This window comes from Trachemys scripta, chromosome 7, assembly GCF_013100865.1.
Source record: "Trachemys scripta elegans isolate TJP31775 chromosome 7, CAS_Tse_1.0, whole genome shotgun sequence".
NCBI classification, from domain to species: Eukaryota; Metazoa; Chordata; order Testudines; family Emydidae; genus Trachemys; species Trachemys scripta.
Window position 1 is genome coordinate 122,727,886 of NC_048304.1, and position 27,154 is coordinate 122,755,039.

General features: G+C 51.0%; 1 protein-coding gene across 1 annotated transcript; it reads right to left on the reverse strand.

Annotated features, from left to right (window-relative positions):
• On the reverse strand, positions 1-26,383 carry AS3MT (arsenite methyltransferase; the record flags this gene model as incomplete). Its single annotated transcript, XM_034776269.1, is given in 10 exon segments — positions 1-305; positions 11,295-11,429; positions 12,112-12,254; positions 14,492-14,623; positions 16,570-16,651; positions 17,883-17,952; positions 22,215-22,351; positions 23,288-23,438; positions 24,285-24,412; positions 26,343-26,383. Coding segments are annotated over 10 exon segments (1,118 nt in total), but the record flags the coding sequence as incomplete, so codon positions are not given.
• Between the last annotated feature and the right edge of the window lie 771 nt (positions 26,384-27,154).

Consider the following 27,154-nt stretch of genomic DNA (forward strand, 5'->3'; position numbering starts at 1 on the left):
TTCTGATTGCAGCCATGCACCAGGGCTGGAGCCTGGGGGACAGCTGGGGTTTATTTCATCTCGTTCCGCAGCGCTGCGAAGCCGTGAAGCGCTCAGCTGCGTTACCAACGTTATTAATTTTTAATTGCTGTTCAGCGATGAGTAACAAACAGCTCTGATTCTTCAGCCTCTGTTCTGCTGGTTCCTGCTGCTAGACGCTCAGCTTTTCAGCAGCACCCTTTGGGGCCACAGCAGCCCGCTGGCTTGGGAGCAAGGTCTTTTGCTTCCAGCCGCTCCACTAATTGGAATGGATCAACGATCTTTTCCTATAGCAAGGAAACAAAAACAGCACTAAATCAGACTCGAAGGGGCCGGAAAGGCTGCCACTGACAGGTGGTTTTCCCTGGCGCTGGGAGGAGGGCTGTGAATTCCTGGGAATCTCCCCATTGTCCCACCATCATGGAGTCGTCGTCCGTCCCCCCCGCCCCAAGTATTGCTAGCGCCCTCTCTGGCTGAGCAGGACTGGATGGGACCCCTTCCTGTGCTTGTCCAGCCCCCTCTTCAACTGGCTGGCGAGATCATCCCCGGACCCTTCCTGCCATCCCGTTCCCACAGCTTTTTAACATGGATCTGATTGTTGGGCACTCACAGAGCCACCTCCCTCTTTGTTCCCCTCCCACTCCTCATAAAGCCACATATCTTCCTCTGAGCCTCGCAACAGCTGCCCCACCGGCACAGGGTGAGTCACAAACGTCAGCCCCAGGGGCCCAGCCACGGGGATTCTGTGCCGCTGAGCTAGTTGGCTGGCGGCTGTATGCTCCTGTGGGCGGGGACCGTGTCGGCCGCGCTGGAGCGTACAGCCCCGAGGACGCTGTCAGCAACCAGACAAACCGTAACACTGCTACCTCCACCTGGGCTGTGACTGCATCAGCGCTCAAGCTAAGCAGGCTGGGGTGAGGTCAGTCCTTAGATGGGTGCCCTCCAAGCATCAGTCACAGCAGTGGTGGTGTGGCAGTAACTGGCACCCTTCCCTCTCCCATACTTACTTCTCATGAGAGCATATGGGACTGCCAGCCAATCCTATTGTGGGTAACTGCACCCCGCATATTTCAGCAGCCCTGCTGATTCTGCTGGATACAACCACCTGTTCTGCTGCCCGTCCTGCACCATCACAGGGGACTGCTCAGATCCTTACGTGGCCTGCAGCGTTCCACCCCAGAGGTAGCTGCATGGGCAATGGGAGTCCCATGAGGATGGCGCGTGCGACGCTGCACAGCCTATTGGCAGCTCTGTCAATCAACGATGACTCTCTCCAAATCCAACTGTTCAGATTCCCGTCTGGGAGGAGTGCCCCAGACCACAGCAACGTGCAGGGCTGAGCCAAACCCACAGTGCTCTCTTTCGGTTCATGGAGGGGAATCCAGCCCCAGTAGGAAAAGGAGAGATGCTGGGGGAACTTTGTCTCAGCAGGAAGGAAGTGGGAAGCCAAACTGTAACATCAGCCACTGCTATCTAGGTGCTAAGCTCCTAGCCAGGTGCAATATCCCCCTGAGAGGAGAGGGGACATTAGCAGGCCACAGAGCTGAAGGTATTTGAATTCTTCACCCACCAAGTGGGCCAGAGTTAAGGTGCTGGAGAAAGCTGATTGGTTTGGAGAGCTCAGCCCGGGGTCTCAGGCACCAGCCCAAAGTCCAGGAGGGAAACGCTGCAGGGAAAGGTGAACTCAACCCAGTTCCCATTGCAGGGGGAGGGGCTGTAATTTCCTTACACGTTTCTGTTAGTAGGAAGGTTTGTAAAAAGAATCTCCCCTCCTCCCCCCAGCCCGCTCTTTGGGAGTTAACCCAGCCAATCTCCCCTCCCCACAACGTGCCCTGGCCCTCGCACTGTGAAGTCTGGGGTTTCCTTGTTTCAGTTATTAACAGTCTCCCCGCTCCGGGCGGAGGGAGGTTCGTGGCAGATGCCAACCCCATGTCAGCCCCTGCCACCCACAGCATCAGCAGATTTGGAAATCTCTTTTGCTTCTGCTTTTGAAGCCCGTAAGGCATCACTTTTTTGAGTTTTTCTCTGCGACCAGAAACGTAGGCTGGAAACGAAGGCTAGAAATGTCTTTTTGTAAATAAAAGCGTAGAATCACCTGCCTCCGGGAGCTAAGGCTTTAAGCAAAACATCAAATATTGCGAGGCCAGCAATAAAATCACTAGAGCTGGCAAGACTGCTGAGATGGGTACGAAGTGGTGAAGTGACTTAGCCAAGGCAGCTCAGGGAGGCAGTGGCAAAGTCAGGAATAGATTCTAGCCTGCCTGGCTCCCATGCCTGTACTGGTATCATCCTTCCTCCCTTTAAAGTACAGACAGAGTTCCTTTAGCCCTACCCTACCATCAAGGCTTGAAGAACGCTTCTCCTAGCTGCTTTCCCAGCCTCCCCTGGGTGTTTTGGCTAATTAGCCACGAGCTGTCACCAGTGGCATTAGCCTCTGCTCCACTTGCAGATCCCTGCCATTGCTGGCTGGCCAGTAAGCACACCTTGATTCTTTCGTTAGCGGAGAACCCTCAGCACACCGCACCAGCTGCCTGAGCTGCGCGTCAGACAATACTGGCAAAAATACACTCCTGGAAAGAAATCCACAAAGAACCCCCCTCCCCACCCACAATGCCATCCTTAGCTGGGGCTCCTGGGGCATGATATCTGCACCCAGTTACAAATGATCTGTGGGGCTTGGCTTTGCTTAGTTGCCACGAAGAGGCAGAGAAAGAAAAAATGTGCCTGTGCCTTTAAGAAACAACTCCATCACCCGTGCCAAATGCGGCAAGGTCAGCGATTATGAAGCCCCCAGTCCCTGGAGCACATTCCTTTCTGAAAAGGGCCTATCTTTCCCCTCCGATAAGCCCCGCAGCCTATCAGCCACCTGCATCAGCTCTCCAATTCACTTGAATATTTTCAGTGCTGTGCATGAGATCTGGCCTCCTATGCTCCCAGGGGGAGGCTGGGAGGTTTTTAATGGTCCAGCCTGTCATTCCCAAGCATGATGAATGTGACAGAGCCTTTCACAGGATGCCAAGGAAATTCCAGTCCCCAGGGCATCATTGTTTTCTTTTTTTTAAACCAGTCTGGCCTTAACAGAGAGAGGAATCTACGGCAGGGCTACAGCACACACTCAGAGGCAAATGGATCATCAGGGTCAGATGGTTCTGAAGGGGCTGAAAGGCAAGGTCAGGGGAGCTCCCACAAAGGTGTGTAAGGTCAGGAGCAAAGTCTAATGGTTAGAACCAGGGACTGGTAAGAAAAATATCTGGTGCTATTCCCACCTCTGCAGCCACATGACCTTAGGCAAGTTGCTTCCCTACTCTGTGTCTCAGTTTCCCCATCTGTACAAATGGAGGTGATGCAACTCACCCTTCTCCCACGAACTGTACGAGGGTTATTTCACGTTTGTACAGCACTCGACAGTCATGGACGGGAGTCTCCAGAGAAGTGCAAAGTACAGGGGGGTTGAGTTTCAGAGGCACCGAAAGTCCGTGGGAGTTGGGTGCTTGACTCCCATCTGTGCCTCTGAGAATCTCCCCCCAGCTCCCTACAAACTGTTTCAGAAGAATGGAAAGTCACCCACTTGGTGACAAACGAACCCTGGGTGAACGGATTCAGGGAGCGTCAGGCCGGGGAGCTCACTTCGCTAAAAAGAAAACGGATGGAGTGTATTTATGGAGAGAATCATGAACATCCCGCTTCTCAGCCAACTCGTGTAAACACCTCCGGGATGGTTTAATTGGCCTTTCAAACAAGCTAAGGGGCTTTCAGAAAGAGTTAATAAACAGCAGCGAAGAAGGGCCCAGCAGCTCTAATTTACTGACCTTCCCAAGAGTCTGACTGTGTCGGGCACAAGAAACTACTAAGGAAACAACAGCCTCGCAATCAGCACGTCCAGAGTGGAGCGCTTTGCCCACATTTACTCACACCGCTCCCGCGGCGAGGAGCTGCAAAGCCTTGGTAGGGATGAGTCAGAAGAGAGAATTGCTGCCTCTCTGCCTACAGAGGTTACCCACAGGGGTCGTATTGGCACCAGTCCCGCTTAATGAACCGGATTCATCCTCAGGGCCACACCACTGCCTGCCTCAGAACATGGGAGCTCTCGAGCACAAGCTGTGAGGTGCTGAAATCTGAGCCAGAACTAGAGGACTGGACTTTATACAGATAACTAAACGATCCAGTTATCAATTACTGCCCACGCAGACAGACTAGACCTGGCAAATTCCTACGGACATTTGCATGTTAACAGCTATTTAAGTTTGTGACAACCAAAAGGGGTTTGTGAGAAACTACAGAGGAGCCAAACAAAGCGTATAGCAATAATACGACAGCATCCCATACTACAGATCCCTGGTGGCGTGTGGGGATCAGGACAGCACTGCTCTTGCAGGGAGTGGGCCAGTAAGATGGCAGAGGAGGGGCGCTCTTTCTAAACGACGGATATGTCTACATCGCAATCAGGGGTGTGGCTGCAGCTCGTATAGACATACCCAAGTCGCTTTAATCCAGCTGGCTTCTGTCCCAAGAGCAGTGAAGCCGGGCGGCACAAGCCCACAGGGACCCAGAGTACTCATTCGGGCAATGAGCCTGTGCTGAAATCTCTGCTGCTGTGGTTTCACTGCTATTGGCACTCCCTCCAGCTCGATTCAAGCTGCTCAAGTTCGTCTACACATGCTGCTGCAATCACCGCTCTGACTGCAGCGTAGACAGAAACAAGGAAGTGTTCGGAGAAAGTGTATCCGCAGAGGGCTGGCTGGCACTAGAGCTAAAGCGAGGGGCCCAGCCCAGTACACAGCAGAGACGTGGGGGACTCCCCGATTAGCCCCAGCCTGCAGGCATCAGCACCCTGGAGGTTAACAAGTGCTGACTCATGGGGCCATCAGTAGCCATCTAATGGAGGGAGCTAGGGTTAGAGACAGAGAGACGCTAAGGGAAGAAACCCTGGGCCGGGCCCAGCCCAGTCTGGGGAGAAAGTTGAGGCAGGGGTTGATACGGCATTATTTTTGCAATGACCTTGTTACTAACCCAGACTATAAGAGGGGTGATGCTTTTCTGGCTTTCTGCTGAACGTGCAGCTGTTGCATATAGGGCCTGAAAACAAAAGACAAGCTGCAAAGCCAGTGTCCCCCTCCCCACAACACTCTTGGCAGTTTCGGTAGCCTCCCCTCCAATAGACTGAAAAAATCCAGAGAAAAGCAATGGTAGTTGTGACTGATGGGACCTATCTAATGACTCAATGGAGCAGTGAACAGTTATAGGCACCGCAGGGCAGATTCTAGAGTCAGGACAGCAGGCCCCCCAGGTGTCAATTGCCAGGCAATACTGCCACACAGCTGTGTCACTGGGCTTTTTTCCCCCTCCCCTGATTGGCTGGCCATTTTTGCTCCACGCTTACTGGCTGGTCATTTTTTTTCTTTTGGCTTGGCTGGTGGGAGGGTGGTGTTGCCAAAAGTTGCATCTTTTACTTGCATCTGAAGAAGTGAGGTTCTTATCCACGAAAGCTTATGCTCCCAATACTTCTGTTAGTCTTAAAGGTGCCACGGGACCCTCTGTTGCTTGTTGCCAAAAGTGTTTTCCAGGTGATAAAACAGCGAGAGCTCCTCCTGCAACAGGGCTTTGAATATTACTATGGTGAGATTAAGGGCAAAATTCTGTACCAAACTCTGGGCGGGGAGACCCCTGTCTCCATGCAGAGCCACACGGATGCGGGGGTCTGGCCACATAGAGCTGACGGCATGAGCGAGGCCTAAGATCATTTAGGCGAGAAAGGAGAAGAGATTTCCCCGACACACAAGGCAGGGGATAGTGATCATCAAGCCATCTATCCGTATTTTGACAGCATCCCATATTGCTAGGAAAATTAATGAAGCACAACGGAAGGACCTGCAAAGGAGGTAGGGTGCTCTCTGGGCTAACTGAGCTCAAAATTAAGGGTTTGTTTAAAAAAAGAAAGGAAAAGAAAAGAAAATAAAAGACTATCGGTTAAATATTTCCACGGCGCTCCTGGCCTGCACAGTGCTTTACCCCACGAAACCCCAATACGGTCCCTGCCCTGAAAAGCGAGGTTCAGATCTGCTAGGCATTTAGTGCCTCAACTCCCATCAGCTCACCACTCCGGGGTCAGGCCCTAAATTAAAGAAATGTAAGAAATGACAACAACAAAGGGAGGAAGGTTCCAATGAAGATAGCGTGATCGATATATGCAATGCTTGTGTAACCCTTCAGCCAGGTGGAGCCGGCAGTAACCAGGGTCGGGTTCGGTATCTAGGGGTTCCTTTTCAACAATACAACACAAAACCGGCTTGAGCCCCCACCCAGTGACCTGGGACAATTACACAGCACCCCCTGGGCGCCTCTAAGAGGCAATACTGCCCCTCTCGCAAGCACAGAGTCTGAGTGTACCAAACCTTTTAATAAAAGGAGGGAAGTAACAGCTTTCATTTGGGAAAACACTGCAACTAGGGCTCATAAACATAAACCATGAGCCCTCGGGTTCTTAAGTCCAGCAACCCAAACGTGCCCGTCCCTTCTCTGCACCCCACTCACAGTTGCTGTCCTTGGCCAGTGCAGTTCCAGAGCTCAGAGGTTCATCCGCAGAGTTCACCTCCCACCCTGTGTGTAAGTCGGGGGGGGGGGGAGAGGAGGATGTCAGGAGGCATCTTACACACTCCCCTGCTCAGGCACTCACTCGTCACCCCAACAGTCGATTGCTGCACCTCTCTGCAGGGCTCAGTTCTGGCCCTCTCCACCAGCCGCCCACTTGGCCACTCGCAAAGATGTCTTCACAGCCCCCCACTTAACACAGCTCTCAGTGATTACAACTGAGAGTGGGGGAGCCTCACTGCTGGTGCACACTTGCAATACACACACTGTCCCAAAGCAAGTCTAATACTTAGACCTAGGTATCAGTGATTTTAGGTCTGCAGTGTAACAAGACTCTCAATGGAGTCTAAATTAGCTCTTTTATTATACCGTGGAGAGGGGAAGGGTCAAATGGTGTCTAGGACCCTTAAACAGGGCCCACACCACCAGGTGCAAGTACCTGTCCCCAGCCTCTCTCAACTCATTGGGGCTTTGGAACCCACGTTCTCTGCCTAGTGAGTGCCGTTCAGTTGAGGGTGAGTCCCTCCATCGGGGTAGGCCAGGTACAGTTCTGCTGTGAACCTCAGGGCCCTGCTCTGCTGGCGAACGGGCCCCTTTGCTTTAAGTGCCCAATGGCAGGTCGTTATAAGGAGGACGGAGCCTACAGAACATCACTGCAAACAAACCTCCCTCCAGTACAGCCCTTCATCTGAAAAATATCCCCTGCTTGGAGAATGATAAGAACATTCTCCCCCTCCCCCAGCATGCCCAAGGCCACACTTCTAGGACACACAGCTGCTTGGCTTTATCATCTTCCCCTATCAATTATTCCCATTTCACGGACTCGCGCAGGTCTAAGGACTCGTCAGCCCATCTGCAGGCTGAAGGGAAGGTGACAGGAGGAGAAGAGCAGTTTTCAGCAGATAAAGCAGCTCTAAGCTGTGGAGTCAGGGTTGGCAGGCTAGGGTCAGCCTCCCATGAGCAAGCTGGATATGCATCTGCATGGGGTGTGGGTGGAGCTGGCCTTCAGGAATGAAAGAGCATGCTGCAAAAAAACCAGCACACGCTAACCCTAAATTAACAACAGCCTCCTACATGCGGCCACATGTTACTGGGGAATTGGCCTCTCAGCTCCCTCTCCCGAGTCAGAGCTCCAGAGAAGTCTGTTTGTGCTGCCCTGCGCTTCCCATGACCGATCTGAAAGCACGGGGGGGGGGGGGGGGGGTTCCCTCACTCCAGATCAGCACTCTGATTTTCCCCCTCCCCGCAGCTCAGAGATGTGCATTAGCGCCTGGCAAAGCATCCCAGTTTCACACGCTCCTAAACATTTCTCCTTAAGGATCCCAAGCTGGCATCACAGTCTTAATTCCTCTACTTAAACCTCTTTCACTATTAACTCTTCAGGCTTTAACGGTGTAGTAAGATGAGGCCCTGAAACAAACTCTTGTGTCAGAGGCCCAGTCTGAGGCTTGAAGCCTGAACCAAAGTACTTCCAGGCATTACTAAGCAAAAGGTGGCGAGAAGAGGGTTGTTAGAAGCAGGCGCATTCACATATAAGTGCAAATAAGAGGAACTTGTGCCAAGATGGCACCTGGACATCCCGATACAAGGACATTCCACAGACATAACAAGAAACAGGCAGGTGCATCTTAAAGACGGTCAAAAGGACAGCATGATGGATAGATCTGTTTGTTTGAAACAACATGATCAAAGGGGGAGACAGCACCCTAATGAGCCAAGGGGCTGTACCTCAATACATCAGTAGGGATGAGTAATCTGTCCTGTAACTGTATAAAAGTAGGTCCCGGAGTGCACATCTTTGTCTGGCCTAGGGGGCAGTGGAAAGTCCCGCCACTGACTGAGCCAGTCCATTGCCAAGGGACACACATTCGTAGTGTATCCTGTAGAGTCTATAGGAAACTTTTACTGTGCTTTGTTTAAACAATAACCTGGCTCAGGTTCCTTGGTACCTTACTAGAGTCTCTGGTCTTTGGGGGTTCTCTCAGGGTTTGCTGTGCAGAGCCGGGGCAGCACACAGAGGGAACACGCACGCAGCCGACTGTTATCATCATTGAACAAGAGGAGAGCACCACACCGGTAGCTACTGACAACAAACGGCACATTCAAACGCATGAGGATCTCACAGTTTATAGCCCAAATGGATCCCAAAGCACGTTGCAAACTGCAGCTAATACAGATGATAAGCAGGGAGCCAGGCAAGGGGGCGGGGAGAGCTCAGTGGTTTGAGCATTGGCCTGCTAAACCCAGGGTTGAGAGTTCAGTCCTTAAGGGGGCCACTTAGGGATCTGGGGCAAAAATCTGTCAGGGATGGTACTTGGTCCTGCAAAAATCTGTCAGGGATGGTACTTGGTCCTGCTGTGAAGGCAAGGGACTGGACTCAATGACCTTTCAGGGTCCCTTCCAGCTCTATGAGAGAGGTATATCTCCATATATTAGTTCAGCCACCTCTGGTTGGGAGGGAAGGTGCAGATATGCAATAGCACTAGATTATAATTTAGGACAGGAAGTGAATGCTGTAGCCAACTGAAATTACAGGGGGAATTTTGCAAGGCAGACTGTGATTAACCCACCATACAGAGGTTAACACTCTGGTACTTTGGAAAAATTCCTTGGCTTCTGTGACGCACTGTTGGTCGGGACCTCAGGTTTATTAGCATCTCCAGCAGCACAGCGCCCCCTAGCACCAAGTTTTGGCATTGGGACAGCACCTCCTGCCACTAGGCTAGGTCATAGGGTCCACACTGAGAGGGAAGAGCTCCCCCGGCTGAGTCACCAGCATCCCTTCCTACAGCAAGAGATAATCACAGGGATTTCCTATCTCCTTCCCCCATGAGCCCAATTCACCGCTGGGGTAACTCCCTTGAGGGCCCCTGGGGCTGTGTTTACTCTAGTTCAGGGAGTATCAATAATGCAATTCAGCAAGGAAGCCGTAACACTGTTTGCAGGTTCAACGGGAGCAGCGAAACAGCGAGGACTGAGTGCTGCTCAGACGGAAGCAGCTCCTCTCTGCTCACAGGCCCCCCGGCTCCTGCCAAAGCAAAGAGGATTCCCAGTCCTGGCTTTACACACATGCCAAGAGCTCTCTGCCCGTCCCACCAGCCACTGCCACAGAGGCAGACGCTTCCTAAGTCGAATCACAGCACTTTCTTTAGGCTGGCTGGAGCTCAGATTCGATCAAAGGGGGAATAATGCCAGCACCCACCCTGCCAAGGCCATGGATGGCAGACGGGCTTAGGCTGTATTTGCTTAAGAGTCGCTACTGCACTCCCCTGGCTGTACAGGGAGGATACGTGTCTGCTTCTGGGCAAGCCACCCACCTTCCCAAGAGGTCCCTGTGTTGGCAGGCTCAGTGGAGCAGCAAGGAGGGAATGAAGCTTGGAAAAAAAATCCTTCCAGCCCCTAGAAGGGCTCCTTCAAGTCACACCGAAGTCTGTGCTGGACCTGCTCAGTGGAGAACAGCAGAGATCAGGATGCCAGGCTGGCACCTCTCCCCAGCACTGAATTCTGGATTGAAAAGAGAGGCCTTCTCTGAGCCAGGTCTGCCAGAGAGAAGTCATTCTTTGATGTCCACAACACCCTCCAGAGGGTCTCAGCTAATTCAACCACAACCTCCTCCGAGGTCTGGAAATAAAGGCCTGGAGAGAAAAAGCAACCTGTCCAAGGCCACAGTGCGGGTCAGCCAGAGAAGAAGCCAGAACTCCCACTTTCCAGTAATGCCTCTCCTCAGACGGCCCATCAGGAAAAAGTCAGCTTAAAGTCTAGAGTTATCTAGGATGCAGTTATGAGCTGCACCAACATTCTGTGACACCTTCTGTTCCAGAACATCCCAGGGTGCTTTGCAACTTCGACTGACGGGCAAAGTAATCCTATAGGGATTACTTCATCCGCTGCGGAAATGCAACCATCGCTGGGGCAGAACGTGGCTGCCAGTAAAAAGCCCAAGAAACAATGCACAAGAACGGACTAAAGGAAATGAAGCACGCTGTATCCAATGTATGTAGCAGGGGAAAAGTAAGGAACTGTATGCGGGAGCAGGATCAAATTGCACTGGGGTCAAGACCCCCAGCCCTGTTAAAAGGGCCATGAGAAGATCTTTAATGGCCCATGAGGCCAGGATCTCAGTTTTACATCTTATATAATTAGACACACCTGGAATAAATTCTTTTGTTTGTGCATGGATGGAGCAAATTGTATTGCATTTGCACTCCCTCCCCCTGCATCCTAATCCATCAGACCCTGCGCAGCTTCAAACCACCGCCCTCTGTTAGCCAGAGTGGGGTTAGCCCTGCTTATCACCAGAGAAGCTGACTCCGAGCCTTGCTCCTACCAGACTTTGATTTGGAGAACTGCCTTGGCTAACTGGGTTGCTGTAGGGCTCTGCATGGCCACACCTGAGCTGGGAAGGGCCCCACATCCAGACATGGGACAGGGAGGGGGAAGGAGGGAAAATCTGGGAGTTGGTTTAGCCCAGCTCTGCTCTGAGCCAGTCCCAGTTTGCCAGGAGCTGGACATCCAAGGGGACCAGCTGACGCCATGAACTCTCCCCACTACCAGCCTCCATTCAGACCCCAACTGGATTATTCACTGGCACGTCATATGAAGCAGGGACACTGAAGCCAGGAAAATCTGCCCATGTGGCATGAACAGGGAGACCCTTAGGTATAGCAGCCACCGAGCTTGTCACTAACCTTTGCTTTTGCAGGACAACAGCCCCCAGGTGCCGGTGCCCTCCCTGCAGCCAGTCGGATCAGGAACTCCTCGGCAAACCTGGAGCTCCGTAAAATGGCTGCAGTTTCTGCATCCACTTCCACAACGTCCCCTTCCTGGGAAACAGAGGGGATGTCACACACAGCCGAGAAGAACGCGGCAGGACCCAGCGCCCACCACGCTGCCAGCTCTGTAGTGAGAGGGGGAGCGGGCTAGGGGCATGAGCGTTTGCAATGCTGAAGGGAAGCCATCGAAGCAGGAGTCCCCCCAGCGCAGCAGCTCTGCAAACAACCCCACTGACTGCTCACAGTCACTTTGGGATCTAATTCAGAATCACGCTGCTTCTTTTCCCCAGGCCCTCCTTTGATTTGCCCCGATCAAAACCACAGGCCTGGCCTCTCTACTCCCCTCCCCATTCATCCTGTGCTGGCCTCTTCTCGGTCCCATCACACAAACTTGCCGCTAGTGGTGCAAGAGCCTTCTTCTCTGCAGCTCCCGCCATCTGGAACAGCCACCCCGTGTCTGGCCAACCTCTCTCCATTCCCTGCCACTCTTCCCCTGCGTTCAGTGTTTCCACGATACAGGATAAAGCTGTGTTGCTGTATTTAGGACCCCCTCTGCTCGAGGCCCCTTCTGTACAGGGTTGCTGAGCAGCAGGCGATGCCATGCTGCCATCACAGAGTGCAGAAGGGAAGTGTAAGCCGAGCCACGAGCTCTGGCCTTGGAAATCCAGCGCGGAGGTGCAGTAAAGCTGACACAGGCATGGCGATTAACTACGCCTGGGGGGCTTCCCTGTACCTTGAATGTGAAATTGGCATCAAACTCCAGCTCTTTCTCATGCCCAGTGATCCCGCCGTTGTAAATGACCTGGCACCGCTCGGCCGCGCCTTTCTTGGGTACTTTGAAGAGACGAAAAGTCGCAGAGACAAACTGACAGTCACCTGAAAGCAAAACACCAGGTGATCTTACACTGTTTAGTTCAGTATTAACCCACCTCTCCCAGCACCACAGTCATGAAGCATCTTCTCAGTACTACGGGATTTCTCCACCCAGCACCTCTGGGAGTCTGGCAATATCATTGTCCCCTTTTTACAGATGGGGAACGGAGGTACAGAGTGAGGCAGTGATTTGCCATTGGTCACCTGATGAAACTGGGGCAGAGGTGGGATCAGTGCCCATCCCTCCCAGGCCACAGTCTAGGACAGTGGTCTCCAAACCTTTTATGCCCCAAATCACTTTTTTAATTTAAGGGCAACCCAGGATCTACCCCCCCCCCACTCACTTTCACCGGGTTGGGGCAGGGGGTTGGGGTTCTGGAGGGGGTGTGGGCTCCGGGCTGGGGCCGAGGGGTTCGCAGTGTGGGAGGGGGCTCTGGACTGAGCCTGGGGCAGGGGGTAAGGGTGCAGGAGGGGGTGAGGTAGATTGCAAGCTCTGGGAGGGAGTTTGGGTGCAGGAGCGGGTCGGCTCTGGGAAGCGGTCAGGGATGGCGTTGGGGTGCTGGCTCTGGGCGGGGGGGTCACGGCTGGGGCAGGGTTGAAGAAGGGGGTTTGGAGCGCAGGCTCTGGGCGGGGGCTCAGGGCTGGAGGTTGGGGTACAGGAGGGGGTTTGAGGTGCTGGCTCTGGGAGAGGACTCAGGGCTGAGGTACGGCCTCCCACCGAGCGGCTCTTACTATGGGAGGCTCCCAGGCGGCAGCGCAGCAAGGCTAAGGCAGGCTTTCTGAAGGGGCCAAAATGCCCCTGGGGCGGGGGGGGGGGGGGGGGGCGCACATGGCTCCAGGTGTTGCCCCTCTCTGCCAGCACCACCCACCTCAGCTCCCATTGGCTACACTTCCCCATTCCCAGCCAATGGGAGCTACAGGGGCAGTGCTTGCAGGCAGGAGCAGCATGATAAGATACCTGCCCTTTCTCTCCCTCTCTCCCACCATGGGGCCACAGGGCTGCGCTGGCCGGTTCCGGGAGCGGTGTGGGGCCGGGGCAGGGAGGGAGCGAGCCTGCCTTAGCAGCAGCCCCGCTACACCACCAGAGATCGCGATCAACTGGGAGAGTCTCTAGGATCAACCAGTCGATCACATTCGACCGGTTGGTGACCACTGGTCTAGGGCCTGAACTGCATAGAACAGAGATGGCAGACTAGTGAGAAAGCGGCTATGCAACTCAAGTACTTCTAAGGGGACGTCTGCACAGCAGCTGGGAAGTGTCATTTCCAGCTCAGGGAGATGAGCACGCACCGAGTATACATAGCTGTGGTGGGACGGACGAGCCGCCTGAGTACGTACCTAGGGTCTTGGAGGGGATCACACTCCAGCGGCAAGCCTCACGCATCAGTACCATTGTTTGTTAAACTCCAGTCACTTCATTCTTACTGTTGGTGATGTGTGAGAGGGAAACCGCCCCACATGACTCTCAGATCCCAGGCTAAGTTTGCAGGGCTAGCAGCTAGAAAAGCCAGCAGTTTGGATCTGGAAGCACTGACCCCCAAACATGGCCCCTCATGATAGGTCCCTCTTGTCAGAGAATGGAAGCAAACTTTAAACAGTGGCCGCATTCCATTCCACACCTGGCTGAGTTCCACGGAGGGCTGGAGTGATCCCTACCTACCTCTCAGGGGTGCCGAGAGGCAGAATTGCTGCCTGGAAGGTGATCTGAGATCCTAGGACAAAGGGTGCTGTGGAAGGGCAAACTTGTTGCTAGAGACAAACAGCACATTGCTCTGGTCATCCTGTGCTTTCTCACAGCCGTATTATGGGCTGGAGTATTTAGTCTTTTCTATTCTTGGGCTTTAAAAAAAAAAAAAAAAAAAGCCCCAATTGTCTCTTTTCTACATTTACATTTCCTATCGCCCACAGCAAGGTCTAGTCTCGGTGCTATCACACGAAGTCAAGGCTCGCTGAGGTTGTGGTCAATGGCGCAGTCCCTGCTCATTTGCTGCAGATAACAGCACATATAGATTTGCAAGCTCTGCGGGGCAGGGACCGCCTTTTTATTTTGTGTTTTTACAGAGCCAAACGCAGTGGGGGCCCTGGTCCATCAGTGGGGCTTCCGGGGTATGTCTGGTAGACAGACTCTTGCTGCCTGAGGCTACACCACTTTGCTTTATCCTAGAGCAGGACCATGGAACCCCAGCCCGTACTGCTAGGGCGGACCAGGGGTCGATGCTCTGCCCATGGCACTCACTCACCGACAACGCTCTCCAGTTCCTTGTTATTGATGGTTATTCGGCTGGCGGTCACCAAGCGCGGTGGGCAGAATCCAACTTCCTCAGCAATTCTGTAGAGGTCCTTCCACCACAGGGCTCCTCCCAGGCACTCGCCTATGATCACAGAGTAATTACACGCATCGTGCAGCCAGCCATGCCAGGGCACAGTGAGTGGCACACAGCCTGCTGTCAGGTTTTTAATAGGGCTGTCGATTAATCGCAGTTAACTCACGCAATTAACTCAAAAAAAATATTTGTGATTAATCACAGTTTTAATCACACTGTTAAACAATAGAATACTAATTGAAACATTAAATATTTTGGATGTTTTTCTACATTTTCATATACATTGTATTCTGTGTTGTAACTGAAATCACAATGTGTATTATTTATTATAAATATTTGCACTATAAAAATGATAAACAAAAGAAATCGTATTTTTCAATTCACCTCATACAAGTACTGTAGTGCAATCTTTGTCATGAAAGTGCAACTTACAAATGTAGTTTTTTGTGTTACATAACTGCACTCAAAAACAAAACAAAGTAAAACTTCAAAGCCTACAAGTCCACTCAGTCCCACTTCTTGTTCAGCCAATCACTAAGACAAACAAGTTTGTTTACATTTGCAGGAGATAATGCTGCCCTCGTTATTTACAATGACACCAGAAAGTGAGAACAGGTATTTGCATGGCACTTTTGTAGCCAGCACTGCAAGGTATTTACGTACCAGATATGCTAAACATTCGTATGCCCCTTCATGCTTCGGCCACCATTCCAGAAGACGTGCTTCCATGCTTGTGACGTTTGTTAAAAAAATAATTCATTAATTAAATTTGTGACTGAACTCCTTGGGGGAGAATTGTATGTCCCCTGCTCTGTTTTACCCACATTCTGACATACATTTCATGTTATAACAGTCTCAGATGATGACCCAGTACATGTTGTTCATTTTAAGAACACTTTCATTGCAGATTTGACAAAACGCAAAGAAGGTACCAATGTGAGATTTCTAAAAATAGCTACAGCACTCGACCCAAGGTTTAAGAATCTGAAGTGCCTTCCAAAATCTGAGAGGGACAAGGTGTGGAGCATGCTTTCAGAAGTCTTAAAAGAGCAATACTCCGATAAGGAAACTTCAGAATCCTAACCACCAAAAAAGAAAATCAACCTTCTGCTGGTGGCATCTGACTCATGATGAAAATGAACATGTGTTGGTCCACACTGCTTTGGATTGTTATCGAGCAGAACCTGTCATCAGCAATGACACACGTCCCCTGGAATGGTTGAAGCATGAAGGGACATATGATGCTTTAGCGCATCTGTCACATAAATATCTTGCAATGCTGGCTACAACAGTGCCACGAGAACGCCTGTTCTCACTTTCAGGTGACATTGTAAACAAGAAGCAGGCAGTATTATCTCCTACAAATGTAAACAAACTTGTTTGTCTGAGCGACTGGCTGAACAAGAAGTAGGACTGAGTGGACTTGCAGGCTCTAAAATTTTACATTGTTTTATTTTTGAATACAGTTTTTTTGTACATAATTCTACATTTGTAAGTTCAACTTCCATGATAAAGAGACTGCACTACAGTACTTGTATTAAGTGAATTGCAAAATACTATTTCTTTTGCTTATTACAGTGCAATACTTGTAATAAAAAATAAATATAAAGTGAGCACTGTGCACTCTGTATTCTGTGTTGTAACTGAAATCAATATATTTTAAAATGTAGAAAACATCCAAAAATATTTAAATAAATGGTATTCTATTATTGTTTGACATTGAATCGCGATTAATCGCGATTCTTTTTTTAATCATTTGACAGCCCTAGTGAGCCGCAGTGCATGATGGGACAGGGCATTCTGGGAAATTCTATCAGTTCTGGGTAGAGATCTCATTCGGGAAAGTTTAAGGGTATCAGTTCAGGTTCCCAGGCACCTGGGACACAAGAGGCAGCATGTGGGGAGGGGATCCTTCTAACCAGATTCCTAACTCCCAGCCTCCAGCTCACACCACTAGTCCTCATTGCCTCAGGTCAGGTAAGAAAATCACTCACCCCAGAGGACCCTGTGTTTCCTGATGTCCTCAGGCAGGTCACAGCTGGCATAGACATCGCTGAAATACATCTCTCCGCCAGCCTGGAAAAGAGCAATGCTTAGCCACAGCAAGAACTAAAAATGACACCAGCCCCTGATAGGGACAGCGTTTGCCAGAGAACACAGACAGGGCAGCTCGGCTGGGGTTGCCCTTGCCACCAACGCGATTGTCTATCCCAGAGCTATTGTGTCTGCCCGAGCATTCCTGGCCAGCGCACTCAGACAGCCCAATGAGTCAAGGTCTCCAAGGTAATCAATTAAGAGCAACAACTCCTCTGCCCTCACCACCTTTGGCTCTACCCAGATTAAATTCCACCATCACCCTCATTTTGTTTCATAAGCTGAATGTGAACATGGTGCTCGGGGACGGAGAGGCTGAGATCACAGGCACATTGCAGACAGGTGCTGGGCAAGATTCCCTGACAGCTCTGGCAATACAGCCAATCCTGCCCTGCAGCACCCCCTGCTGGCCCAGTCCTGGGGCACTCCCTCAACCTGCCCGTCTGGGCCTCATGGGCAAAGACTTCCAATTGTGATCTACTATTTGATGGTGGAGAGGACATGAACAAATGGAGAGCAAGGGAGCAAAGCAGTCACTACACTGCATCAGACCAATGGTCCATCTAGACCAGTATCCCGTCTCTGGCAGTGGCCAGTACCACTGCTTCAGAGGAAGGTGGGAAAATGGACAGTTACGGAACAATCTGCCTAGAAAGGGAGTCGCTCATCACCCACTCATCAGTTAGCAGCTGGCTTCTCCTTTCATCATTCATATAAACATTTATCCGTTTCTTGGACTCTCCTAAGCTCTTGATTTCAGTGATATCTTGTGGCAATGATTTCTGCAAGTTAACTGATCATTATGCTAAAAAGTATGCCAATCTTTAATGTGTTGTTGTTCTGTATCACTGGTCGCCCCCCCCCCGGTTTATAACAATGGGAGAACAGATGCCCATTGTTAGTCTGAGTATCTCTATTGCCTCCCTAATGTCATGCAGGGTGAAATCCTGCCAGCTTGAAGATAAAGGCAAAACTCCCACTGACTTCAATGAAGCCAGGATCTCCCTTTCCCTCCCTGCTCTCTCATCCCCAGAATTCTTCTTCTCTCCTCATATGGAAGTCTCTCTGGGCCTGTGTTGTGTTTTGCTGCCTGTCTGTTGACCCCTCGCACCCCAAAAGGCAGGATGGGATCCAGTGTTGCTCCCCAAACCCCATCATGATCTCTCTCTCTCTCTCACACACACACAGAGCGCATGCCCTGCTCTGGGGTTACCTTTAGCACTCGATAGGTCTCCTGCAGGACTGCTCTCTTATCAGGCGAGAGGTTAATCACGCAGTTTGAGCTAGACAGGAGATAAAAGCCCAGTGAGGCACCAGGAGGAGGAAAGCAATGTGGGTTTTAGTCAGACTAGAACAAATGGCTAGGCCTGACCTTGCAGCTGGGCCGCAGCTTTTGATCTGGAACACTGGCAGGAGTAACAGATGCCTGGACACCTTTGACATCCCCCAAAGGAGACTGGAGGGTCCTCAGCCATCCTTCAGCAAGGCTCAAGGCTTTCACCCTCCCACCCCCAGCTCCCTGTCCCGACTGCCCAGACCCCTATCCACACCCCTGCCTCCTGACAGGCCCCCCCAGGACTCCCACTCCTATCCAACCCCCCGGTTACCTGTACCCTGACGGCTCCCCCCACCCCCCAGAACCTCCACCCCATCCGACCGCCTCCAGCTCCCTGTCTCCTAACTGCCCCCCAGGACCCCCTATCCCTTATCCAATCCCACCGCTCCCCACCCCCTTACCATGCCACTCAGAGTGGCAGGACTGGCTTATTGGAAAGCCTGGGAGGTGGGTGGGCGCAAGCCATGCAGCCCAGCAGGAGCACTGGGCCAGAGTGCTCCCCGCGTGGCTGCGGGGGAGGGGGGACAGCAGGGGAGGGGCCGGGGGCTAGCCGCCCTGGCCGGGAACTCAGGGATGGGGCAGGACAGTCCCGTGGGCCAGATGTGGCCCGTGGGCCATGGTTTGCCCACCTCTGTACTAGGGGCAAGGCCCCATGAGCTTAGACTGCATCTGCTTGGGGCTCTAGAGGTGTTACCAGGGGTGAAAGTAACTTAAAGGACTTACTAGTATGCAGGGCAGCCAGCGTCCCGAGCAAGGTGGGGGGGGCAGCTCTGGGCTCCTGGAAGGGGCGGGGCCTCAGGTGGAAGGGGCAGGGCTGGGGCCAGACTCCCCCAGCCAGCCCTTCAGCACTGTACAGCCTGCGCTGCCTGGGGCTCCAGTGGTGATTTAAAGGGCCTGGGGCTCCAGCCGCTGCCGGGTTAACAGCCGGAGCCCCAGGCCCTTTAAATCGCCACCGGAACCCCAGGCTAGCAGCAGTGTTCGCTGGGAGCCCCGGGCCCTTTAAATCGCCACCGGAACCCCAGGCTAGCAGCAGTGTTCGCTGGGAGCCCCGGGCCCTTTTAAATGGCCAGGCCTCGGGACAGCTGCCCGTTTCCCCCCGACCCCGTCAGCGGCCCTGCCGGTACAGTGCTTAAAGCCTGCTGCGGGGGCACTTTATCGCCCGTACTAGCGGCCACTTTCTTACCAGTACATCGCACCGGCCCGTACCGGCTTACTTGCACCTCTGGGTGTTACCTCACTACAAATACTAGACTAGAAACTAGCCTTAAACAGGAGTGAAACTGACACTTTCAAGTCACTTTCACAGTATTGCCAATCCCAAATGTTCAAAAATCCTGAGCCAGGCTCACCAAAAATCATGAGATTATGTAAAAATAACAGATTTGGGGTTCTTTTTATTTGCCTTCTGCTTTTTGAGCCTTTAGGGTGCCCTGGGGTCACATTTGAAGCTTTCTCCACAGCCACAAGGACTAGAAACTTCATTTTCTTTAAGAATGAAGGCTGAAATCATCACACATCCACCTGACTCCAGGAGCTGGGGCTTTAAGGAAAACAATTATCATGAGTCTCATGACAAAATCATGAGAGTTGGCAGCACTGCTTTTACTTCTGTTTAAAGGCTGGTTACTTTCCAGAAGGCTCTTAAACACAACACTACAGCGACTGAGTTGCAATTCTCACAGGAGAATATGTAAAACCAAACACCAAGAAAATTCTATATTTTAAAGTTGAGGAAAACTTCTGAGGTGTATCAGGGTCACTGCAGGCAGGAAAGGAAAATAAACAGGCATGGGAGCTCTGGGCAACTCTTCCTTTAGAAAGAAAGTTGGAGGGTCAAATATTCTAGTCCTTAATCAACTAAAACTTCTATTGTCATCAGTGCCTCCACTCATAGCTATAAACATCACAGTGTGGTCAATAACTATACACTTCATACTCAGATATCTGAGCCATCTTATCCAGAGTTACACAGCTTACATGCCTTGGCTCAGGGCATATTCTGAACAGTGAATAACACAAATCATGACAATAATCGTTGACTTTATGGACTCTATGGATGCAGTTTCTGTTCTTCGTTCTGGAATTGGCCTGAATACAGCCAAGACCCTAAGAATTTGAGGCATAAGCACATCTGATACTCATACAGCCCTGTCTCATTCCTTCCTTTTATCAGACTCAACAAAAAATGACTGAACAAAATGGTTTCCAGTTAAAATGTAAAATTGCACAGGAGCCATTGCTGTACAGCCCAGCATGGGGGAGAACCTGTCACCCCTCGGGAGTTAAGTGATTTCCTCTCATTCTCCATCCTTCCTAACCTCGGTGCTGCTTTTCGTGCTGTCAACCATGGCATCCATCCTGGGACACTTTCAGAGAACTGGCCGCCTTGGTTTGCTCCCATCTATCAAAGTCCTCTTGTTTTTGCAGCACAGGGAGGGAGGGAGGGAGAGAGAGAGAGGCTGGATAGGGAGCTAGCCCTGAAAGACCTGGGTTCTACTCCCCACATGGACTTCCTCTCTGACCCCAGGCCAGTGCTTTAAGGACAGAATTTCAAACGTTTTTAGGCATCCAAAGATGCAGCTAGGCATCTAATGGGGTTTACAAAGCACCTAACCTTCTAAGTGCATTTGAAACTCTCACTAGGTGCCTAAATACCTTTGAAAATCTGGCCTTTAGTCTGTGTGTGCCTCAGTGCCCCATCTGTAAAATGGGGATAATAGCATTGCTCTACCTCACCGAGGGGCTGGGAGGGAAATAGATTAGACATTGTGAGGTGCAGCCTCAGGTACTATAGTGATGGGGCCACATAAGTACCACAGATAGAGCGGGAACTTCTCTATACACTGCTAGCCATTCCCTGGGTCTGACCCCTTCTTTTCACCTACACCCCCAAATCTCCCCCTTTTCTGAACACAAGCTAGGCTCAGTGCTTTGCTGTATTTTTTCTGAGACCCCGTGTTCCCTCTAAAACAACCCCTCCCCCCCATAGAGGGATTCCTCTTTTAATTGACCATTTTGATTATCACTACAAAAGTTTTTTTCCTGATGATAATGGGTCGTCTTAATTAATTAGCCTCTTAGAACTGGTATGACATCTTCTCTGTACGTATATATATACTCTTATTATATGATCCATTCTATGCATCCGAAGAAGTGGGTTGTAGCCCACGAAAGCTTATGCTCAAATAAATTTGTTAGTCTCTACGGTGCCACAAGTACTCCTGTTCTTTTACAGGCTAAACTTCCAGATCCTTAATTTAATCACCAGCCCTTTCTTATCTTAATCACCCTGCCTCTGTCTGTAAACAAAATACTGACTCCCTGCCCCAGGGGCACCTCCCCTCTGCAGAACTTACGTTTCACACTAATGCTGTGCTGTATTTAAGAGCTCCACCTGGGAGCTTGCACACCTCTTGTATGAAACTCGGGGGAGGGGGGGACTCCCGCCCTCCCCAGCCCCTCCTAACTGGTGCCCTTGGGTAATACCATCACCTGAAATTACTAAAAATGAAGCATCAGATCATTTTTCACCCTTTTGGCCGGCCCTTTATTTACTGCATCCCATGGACAGTGAAACCAGTCTGGCCAATTCAACATGTGCATCTAGTCAGTTTTACTTTCTGATCCTCATGTACTAACCCAATGCTGCAGTGTTCCTGCTGCAAACACTGCAGACTTAGAGCTGTTTAAATGCTAACACAAAACTGTTTCCATTGAGCATCTGAAAAATGAAATCAAATGCAGGGACATTTCTAGTCATCTTATATTCTGTTAAACTTTGGGTCAGATGTTAACTTTGGCATTTTCCCTTCAATAATTATAGCTAAAGCCAATGACTCTGTTGGACAAGGGTCAAGGACATTCGATTAGAGGCATCAATAAATGGAACAAGTCTGATCTGGCTCCTATCCCCAGCCCTATCCTGGGCTCTGGGACCCCACATGGTTTGAGACTATGTTTCATTTTTTAGTTTGACTGGATCCAGCCACCTGTCCTTTCTGTGGGCACTGTTTGTTTGAATGACACAAAACTCCAGCCAGGTACCCAGGCCTCAGATTAGTGCTTACGGTACAGTTCTTCAGTGTACATCCCTGAACTGAAACCCAAAGAGTTAAAACTTTGGGCAGGGACAGGATTCACTGATGCACAAGAAACAAGTACCTAACCTATTGTATAGACCCCTGCAGGAGCTCTGAGAATGGTACTCACATAACTATATCATAACTCTCATCTTTAAGGCCAGCATCTCCCAGCTTTTCCATGTAGCCATGGATGAAGTCCACGTTAGGCACCTGGTAGCCAAATTTCTTCATGTGATAGTCAATGTGCTTCTTTGCCACTTCTACCTGGAGGAGGGAAACAAACAAGCAGGCTGAAAACTACATAAACTCTATAAGGTGTTTCTAAAGTCTCTCCCCTTTCATGCGCCAGAGGGCCCACATATTCTCATTAGGGCCCTATGCATCTCCCTTTATTTCCCCCCAACCCCAGCCATTTTGAGTCCTAGATCATGGCTACCAAATCTCCTGGCCAAAGAAGAACAGATGGCATTCCATACAGAGACCAACAAATGGCAAGACCAAGTCTCGTACTGGCCAGGGATAGGGTGGGTGGGGAGTGTCTCTATTTGATCAACAAAGCGTGGGACTGGCAAAGACTTTTGATCAACGTAGAGCCCAGCAAGGGGCTGTGCACGTTGTCTTCACCACAGCACTCCCTGGGAAGGTCGGCAAGAGACCAGCACTCATACCAGTGTCTCATGCCTGATGGTGCAGGGTATTATCCCTGCACCCCCCCGGTACAGGATATCGCATGCTGCGTAATGGTCTGGAAGGTGGAAGGAGTGAGACGATAAATGGCAAAATACATTTACCTCATTTCCACACACTGGTCTCTAACAGGGCTATAAGAAGCTGAGAGTGGGGAAATTACTTCTCTCAGTGACTCTATCAAAGGCAGGATTCTCAATGACCAAGAAGCTAAAAAACAATCATTCAGTGCCTTGCATTACGAGTATTTAAACCCGACCCACACGTGCACTGCATTAAACCTTGTAGCTTGCATGAAGATAAGATTATTAAAAGCAAATAGCTATGGTTACTATCTGCATACAGCTGAACCCCCTACACCGGACAGTCCCCATATACCAAAGGATCAACTTTGAACTCTAAGAACCATGCAGTTCCGCCTTGGTGGGAAGAAGTTATTTTCGCTTCCAAAGCTGAGAGCCATGAAGATAAAGACCCGGACTTTGATTACCACTATTCAATTCGGAAACATACCTGGGCGTCGGTCATGTCTATTCCAGTGACATGCCCTTTCTCCCCAACTAGTTTACTCAGCATATAGCAATCCCTGCCACTCCCACTCCCCAGATCCAATATCCAACAGGTCTCCAGGCACTCTGGGATCACCAGACCGCAGCCATAGTACCTGAGGGAAGAAACTCTCAAGATCAGTGATTCTGGAACCACAGGGTCTCACCACACCTCAGCATGCAAGGGAAGGGCATTTTCAGATGGGATGGATGAAAACGTGTCATGGAGAGCAAATCATCAGGAACACCCAACTCACATATGCAGATATGTATTAATTAAGCCTCGCTGCTTATCGCCATTTTATATTGGGCAAACTGAGGCACTCAGATGTGTGATGTGCCCAAAGGCTCTTGGTGAACAAAGAAAATGACAGGCCAAGGAAATTGTTTTCTGGTCAAACATCCTGTAGCCAGACCTTGGAGATTAGAGCAAAGGTTTTTAATGGATTTCTGATCGGGGATATATGAACTATAAGAGTGACAGTTTTATGTCTATTAGCTTATCTTTTCATCTCCAGATTTGAATGGACAGGGTTTATGGGGAGCTTTTTACCTTTAATGTTCTTTCTGTTAATTTTTCCTAACATTTGCTGCTCATTGTAACTTTAAATTAATGACTTTGTGTGTAGAAATGGTTACGAAGGTTGATTGGAATTAACTGATTCATTTTAAAGCTCCAAACTGCATTAATTTGTTTCTCTCTCATTAATTTGTTCTCTGCATTAATTTGTTTCTCTCTGCCTCTGCTTTTTGGCAGGAATTTCTCCTTTGAGCTGGCAACCTCCAGGCCTCAAGGACTGTGGTGGAGGTAGGCTGCCTCCAGCTGGGAAATTATGAGAGACGTACAAGGATGAACTGGCTACTTTCTTCCCCATTGTATTCTCTGGATAGAGCGACTCCACTGGGCCGAGGCGGTTTCAGTGGGTGAAGCGCTATTAGAGCGTCAATTGTCAATTCTTTACCTTGACACAACATCATCGTGGACACACTTCAGAGCTTCCTTTATGAACGTGGGCAAAGGCCTGGCCAAGGTGACGCAGGCATTGGTTTGCAGATCCTCTGATTTCTGCAACTCTTTACCATAATAATCCTGAGATGGGAACACAAAAAGTCCGTATGTCTCCATAGCCCACCAGAGCCTACGGATTCTAGTTACCGCCCTGCCCCCACCCCGGGGTTACTCTTGCTCCTCTTTGCAGGGTCAACCAGATCTGCACGCAGTATTCAAGCTGTGGGCGTACCACAGATTTATATAGAGGCAATATGATATTTTCTGTCTTAGTTTTTATCCCTTTCCTAATGATTCCCAACACTCCGATAGCATTTTTGACTGCCGCTGCACATTGAGTGGATGTTTTCAGAGCACTATCCACAATGACTCCAAGATCTCTTTCTTGAGTGGTAACACTAATTTAGACCCCTTCATTTATATGTATAGTTGGGATTATGTTTTCCAATGTGCATTACTTTACTCATAGGTCATGTTTTCTAGACCTTTAATCATTTTTGTTGCTCTCCTCTGGAGTTTCTCCAATTTGTCCACATCTTTCCTGAAATGTGCCACAAGACACAATACTCCCGTTGAGGCCTTATCAGCACTCTGGAGACTCCAAAGAGAGACTGCAGAGCTAGAATTGATATGCAAACTAGACAATCAACTCCGGTTTGAATAAGGACTGGGAATGGCTGAGCCATTACAGACATTGACTCTATCTCCCCTTGTAAGTACTCTCACACCTATTATCAAACTGTCTGTACTGGCCTAGCTTGATTATCACTTCAAAAGTTTTTTTTTTTCTCTTAATTAATTGGCCTCTCAGAGTTGGTAAGACAACTCCCACCTGTTTATGCTCTCTGTATGTGCGTATATATATCTCCTCAATATATGTTCCATTCTATATGCATCCGAAGAAGTGGGCTGTAGTCCACGAAAGCTTATGCTCTAATAAATTTGTTAGTCTCTAAGGTGCCACAAGTACTCCTGTTCTTTTTGCGGATACAGACTAACACGGCTGTTACTCTGAAACCTGTCAGTATGAAAAGTCTTACTAAAGTCAAGATATACCACGTCTACCGCTTCCTCCCTATCTACGAGGCTTGTTACCTTGTCAAACAAAGCTGTTAGGTCAGTTCGACATGATTTGTTCTTGCTGTTACTTGTCCCTTTATCTTCTACCTGTTTGCAAACTGACTACTTGATTATTTGTTCCATTATCTTTCTGAATACTGAAGCTAGCTGACTGATCTGTAATTTTCCAGGTTGTCTTCATTCCCCCCGCCCCACACACACTTTTTTTTTTTTTTTTAAATACATGGGCACTATATTTGCTCTCTTCCAGTCCTCTGGAATCTCTCCGGTCTTCCATGAGCTTTCGAAGATAGTCACTAACGGCCAGTTAGCTCCTTCAGTATTCTCGGATGTATTCCATCAGGGAGGGAGCACTTTGCAAGCTGCTATAACCAGGGCTCAGGTATAAGAGGCTTGCAGGGGCTGGGCCTCCCCAAACAGGGCAAGAAATGCTGGAGGCGGTGCACCTCCCTTTGGAGGCGGGCCGGCCCCGCTGCCTTTGGAGCGCCACTACCAGAAGCTCCCAAGAAGTGGGGGAGCCACCGGCACCCAGACTGTGGCCCTGCCACAATCCACTAGCGCCTGGCCTCTTCCCCCCCCAAGACCTCCCCCCCACCTGCTGCTTGTGCCTCGCCGGGGGAGGGGTTGGAGAGGCGCGAGCAGCAGGCCAGCGGGACCTTGGTGAAGGAGAGGAGCAAGCAGGGATAGGAAGAGGTGGAGTGGGGCAGCCTGGGGGAGAAGAGGACAAGCGGAAGCAGAGCAGAAGGCGGGGCCACAGTCCAAGCCCCATTCCCACTTCTAGGGAACTTCCGGCATTCGCGCCCAGCCTCCCCGAACACAAGAGCAAGGCACTGCCTATGGCTCAGGTGTAACGTTTGGGGGGTGGGGAGGGCAGCTGGAGTCAATGGGGCAAGCTCCAGCGCAGTGCCCGCTCCTTCATCCCCGCTCTTACCTGCACCTCTCTGTAAATCTGCTCTCCAGATGGGGCAGCCACTGCAAGGAGAACAACCAGAAGCCTGAGTCAGGGGACCTGATGCTACAGTGATGGGTGCCAGCCTCGCAGAGCTGCCCAGAGGATTCAGGAGGCCTGGGGCAAAGCGGGGGAGCTTGTAGTCACCGGGCGGTGCTCCGAGTCTGCGGTGGTGGCATTTCAGCGGCGGGGGGGGCCCTTCCGTCGCTCCGCAGCACTGAAGGACCCACTGCCAAAATGCCGCCAAAGACCCAGACCGACTGAAGGGCTCCCAGCCGCCGAAGTACCGCCGAAGACCCAGACCGCCGCCGGGTGAGGAAAGGGATTCTCGGCCAGGGCTCGCGGGGCCTGGGCCAAATTGCCCCACTTGCCCCCCCGGGCGGCCCTGCAGCCTCGAGCCCACATAGAGAGTGGCACCAAGCAAGCACCCCTAACCGCCCAGGGGAATGCTGCGCTGGGGGGACCCCGCAACACCTCCTGGGGGGCAAACCCCTAGCCCGCAAGACAACCCCTCCTCCCCCCAGAGACCCTCCCCCAACCCTGTCCTGCTGGGACCCCCTCCCCCCAGAGACCCTCCCCCACCCCGAGACCCTGTCCTGCTGGGACCCCCTCCCCCCAGAGACCCTGTCCTGCTGGGACCCCCTCCCCCCAGAGACCCTCCCCCACCCCGAGACCCTGTCCTGCTGGGACCCCCTCCCCCCAGAGACCCTGTCCTGCTGGGACCCCCTCCCCACAGAGACCCTCCCCCACCCCGAGACCCTGTCCTGCTGGGACCCCCTCCCCCCAGAGACCCT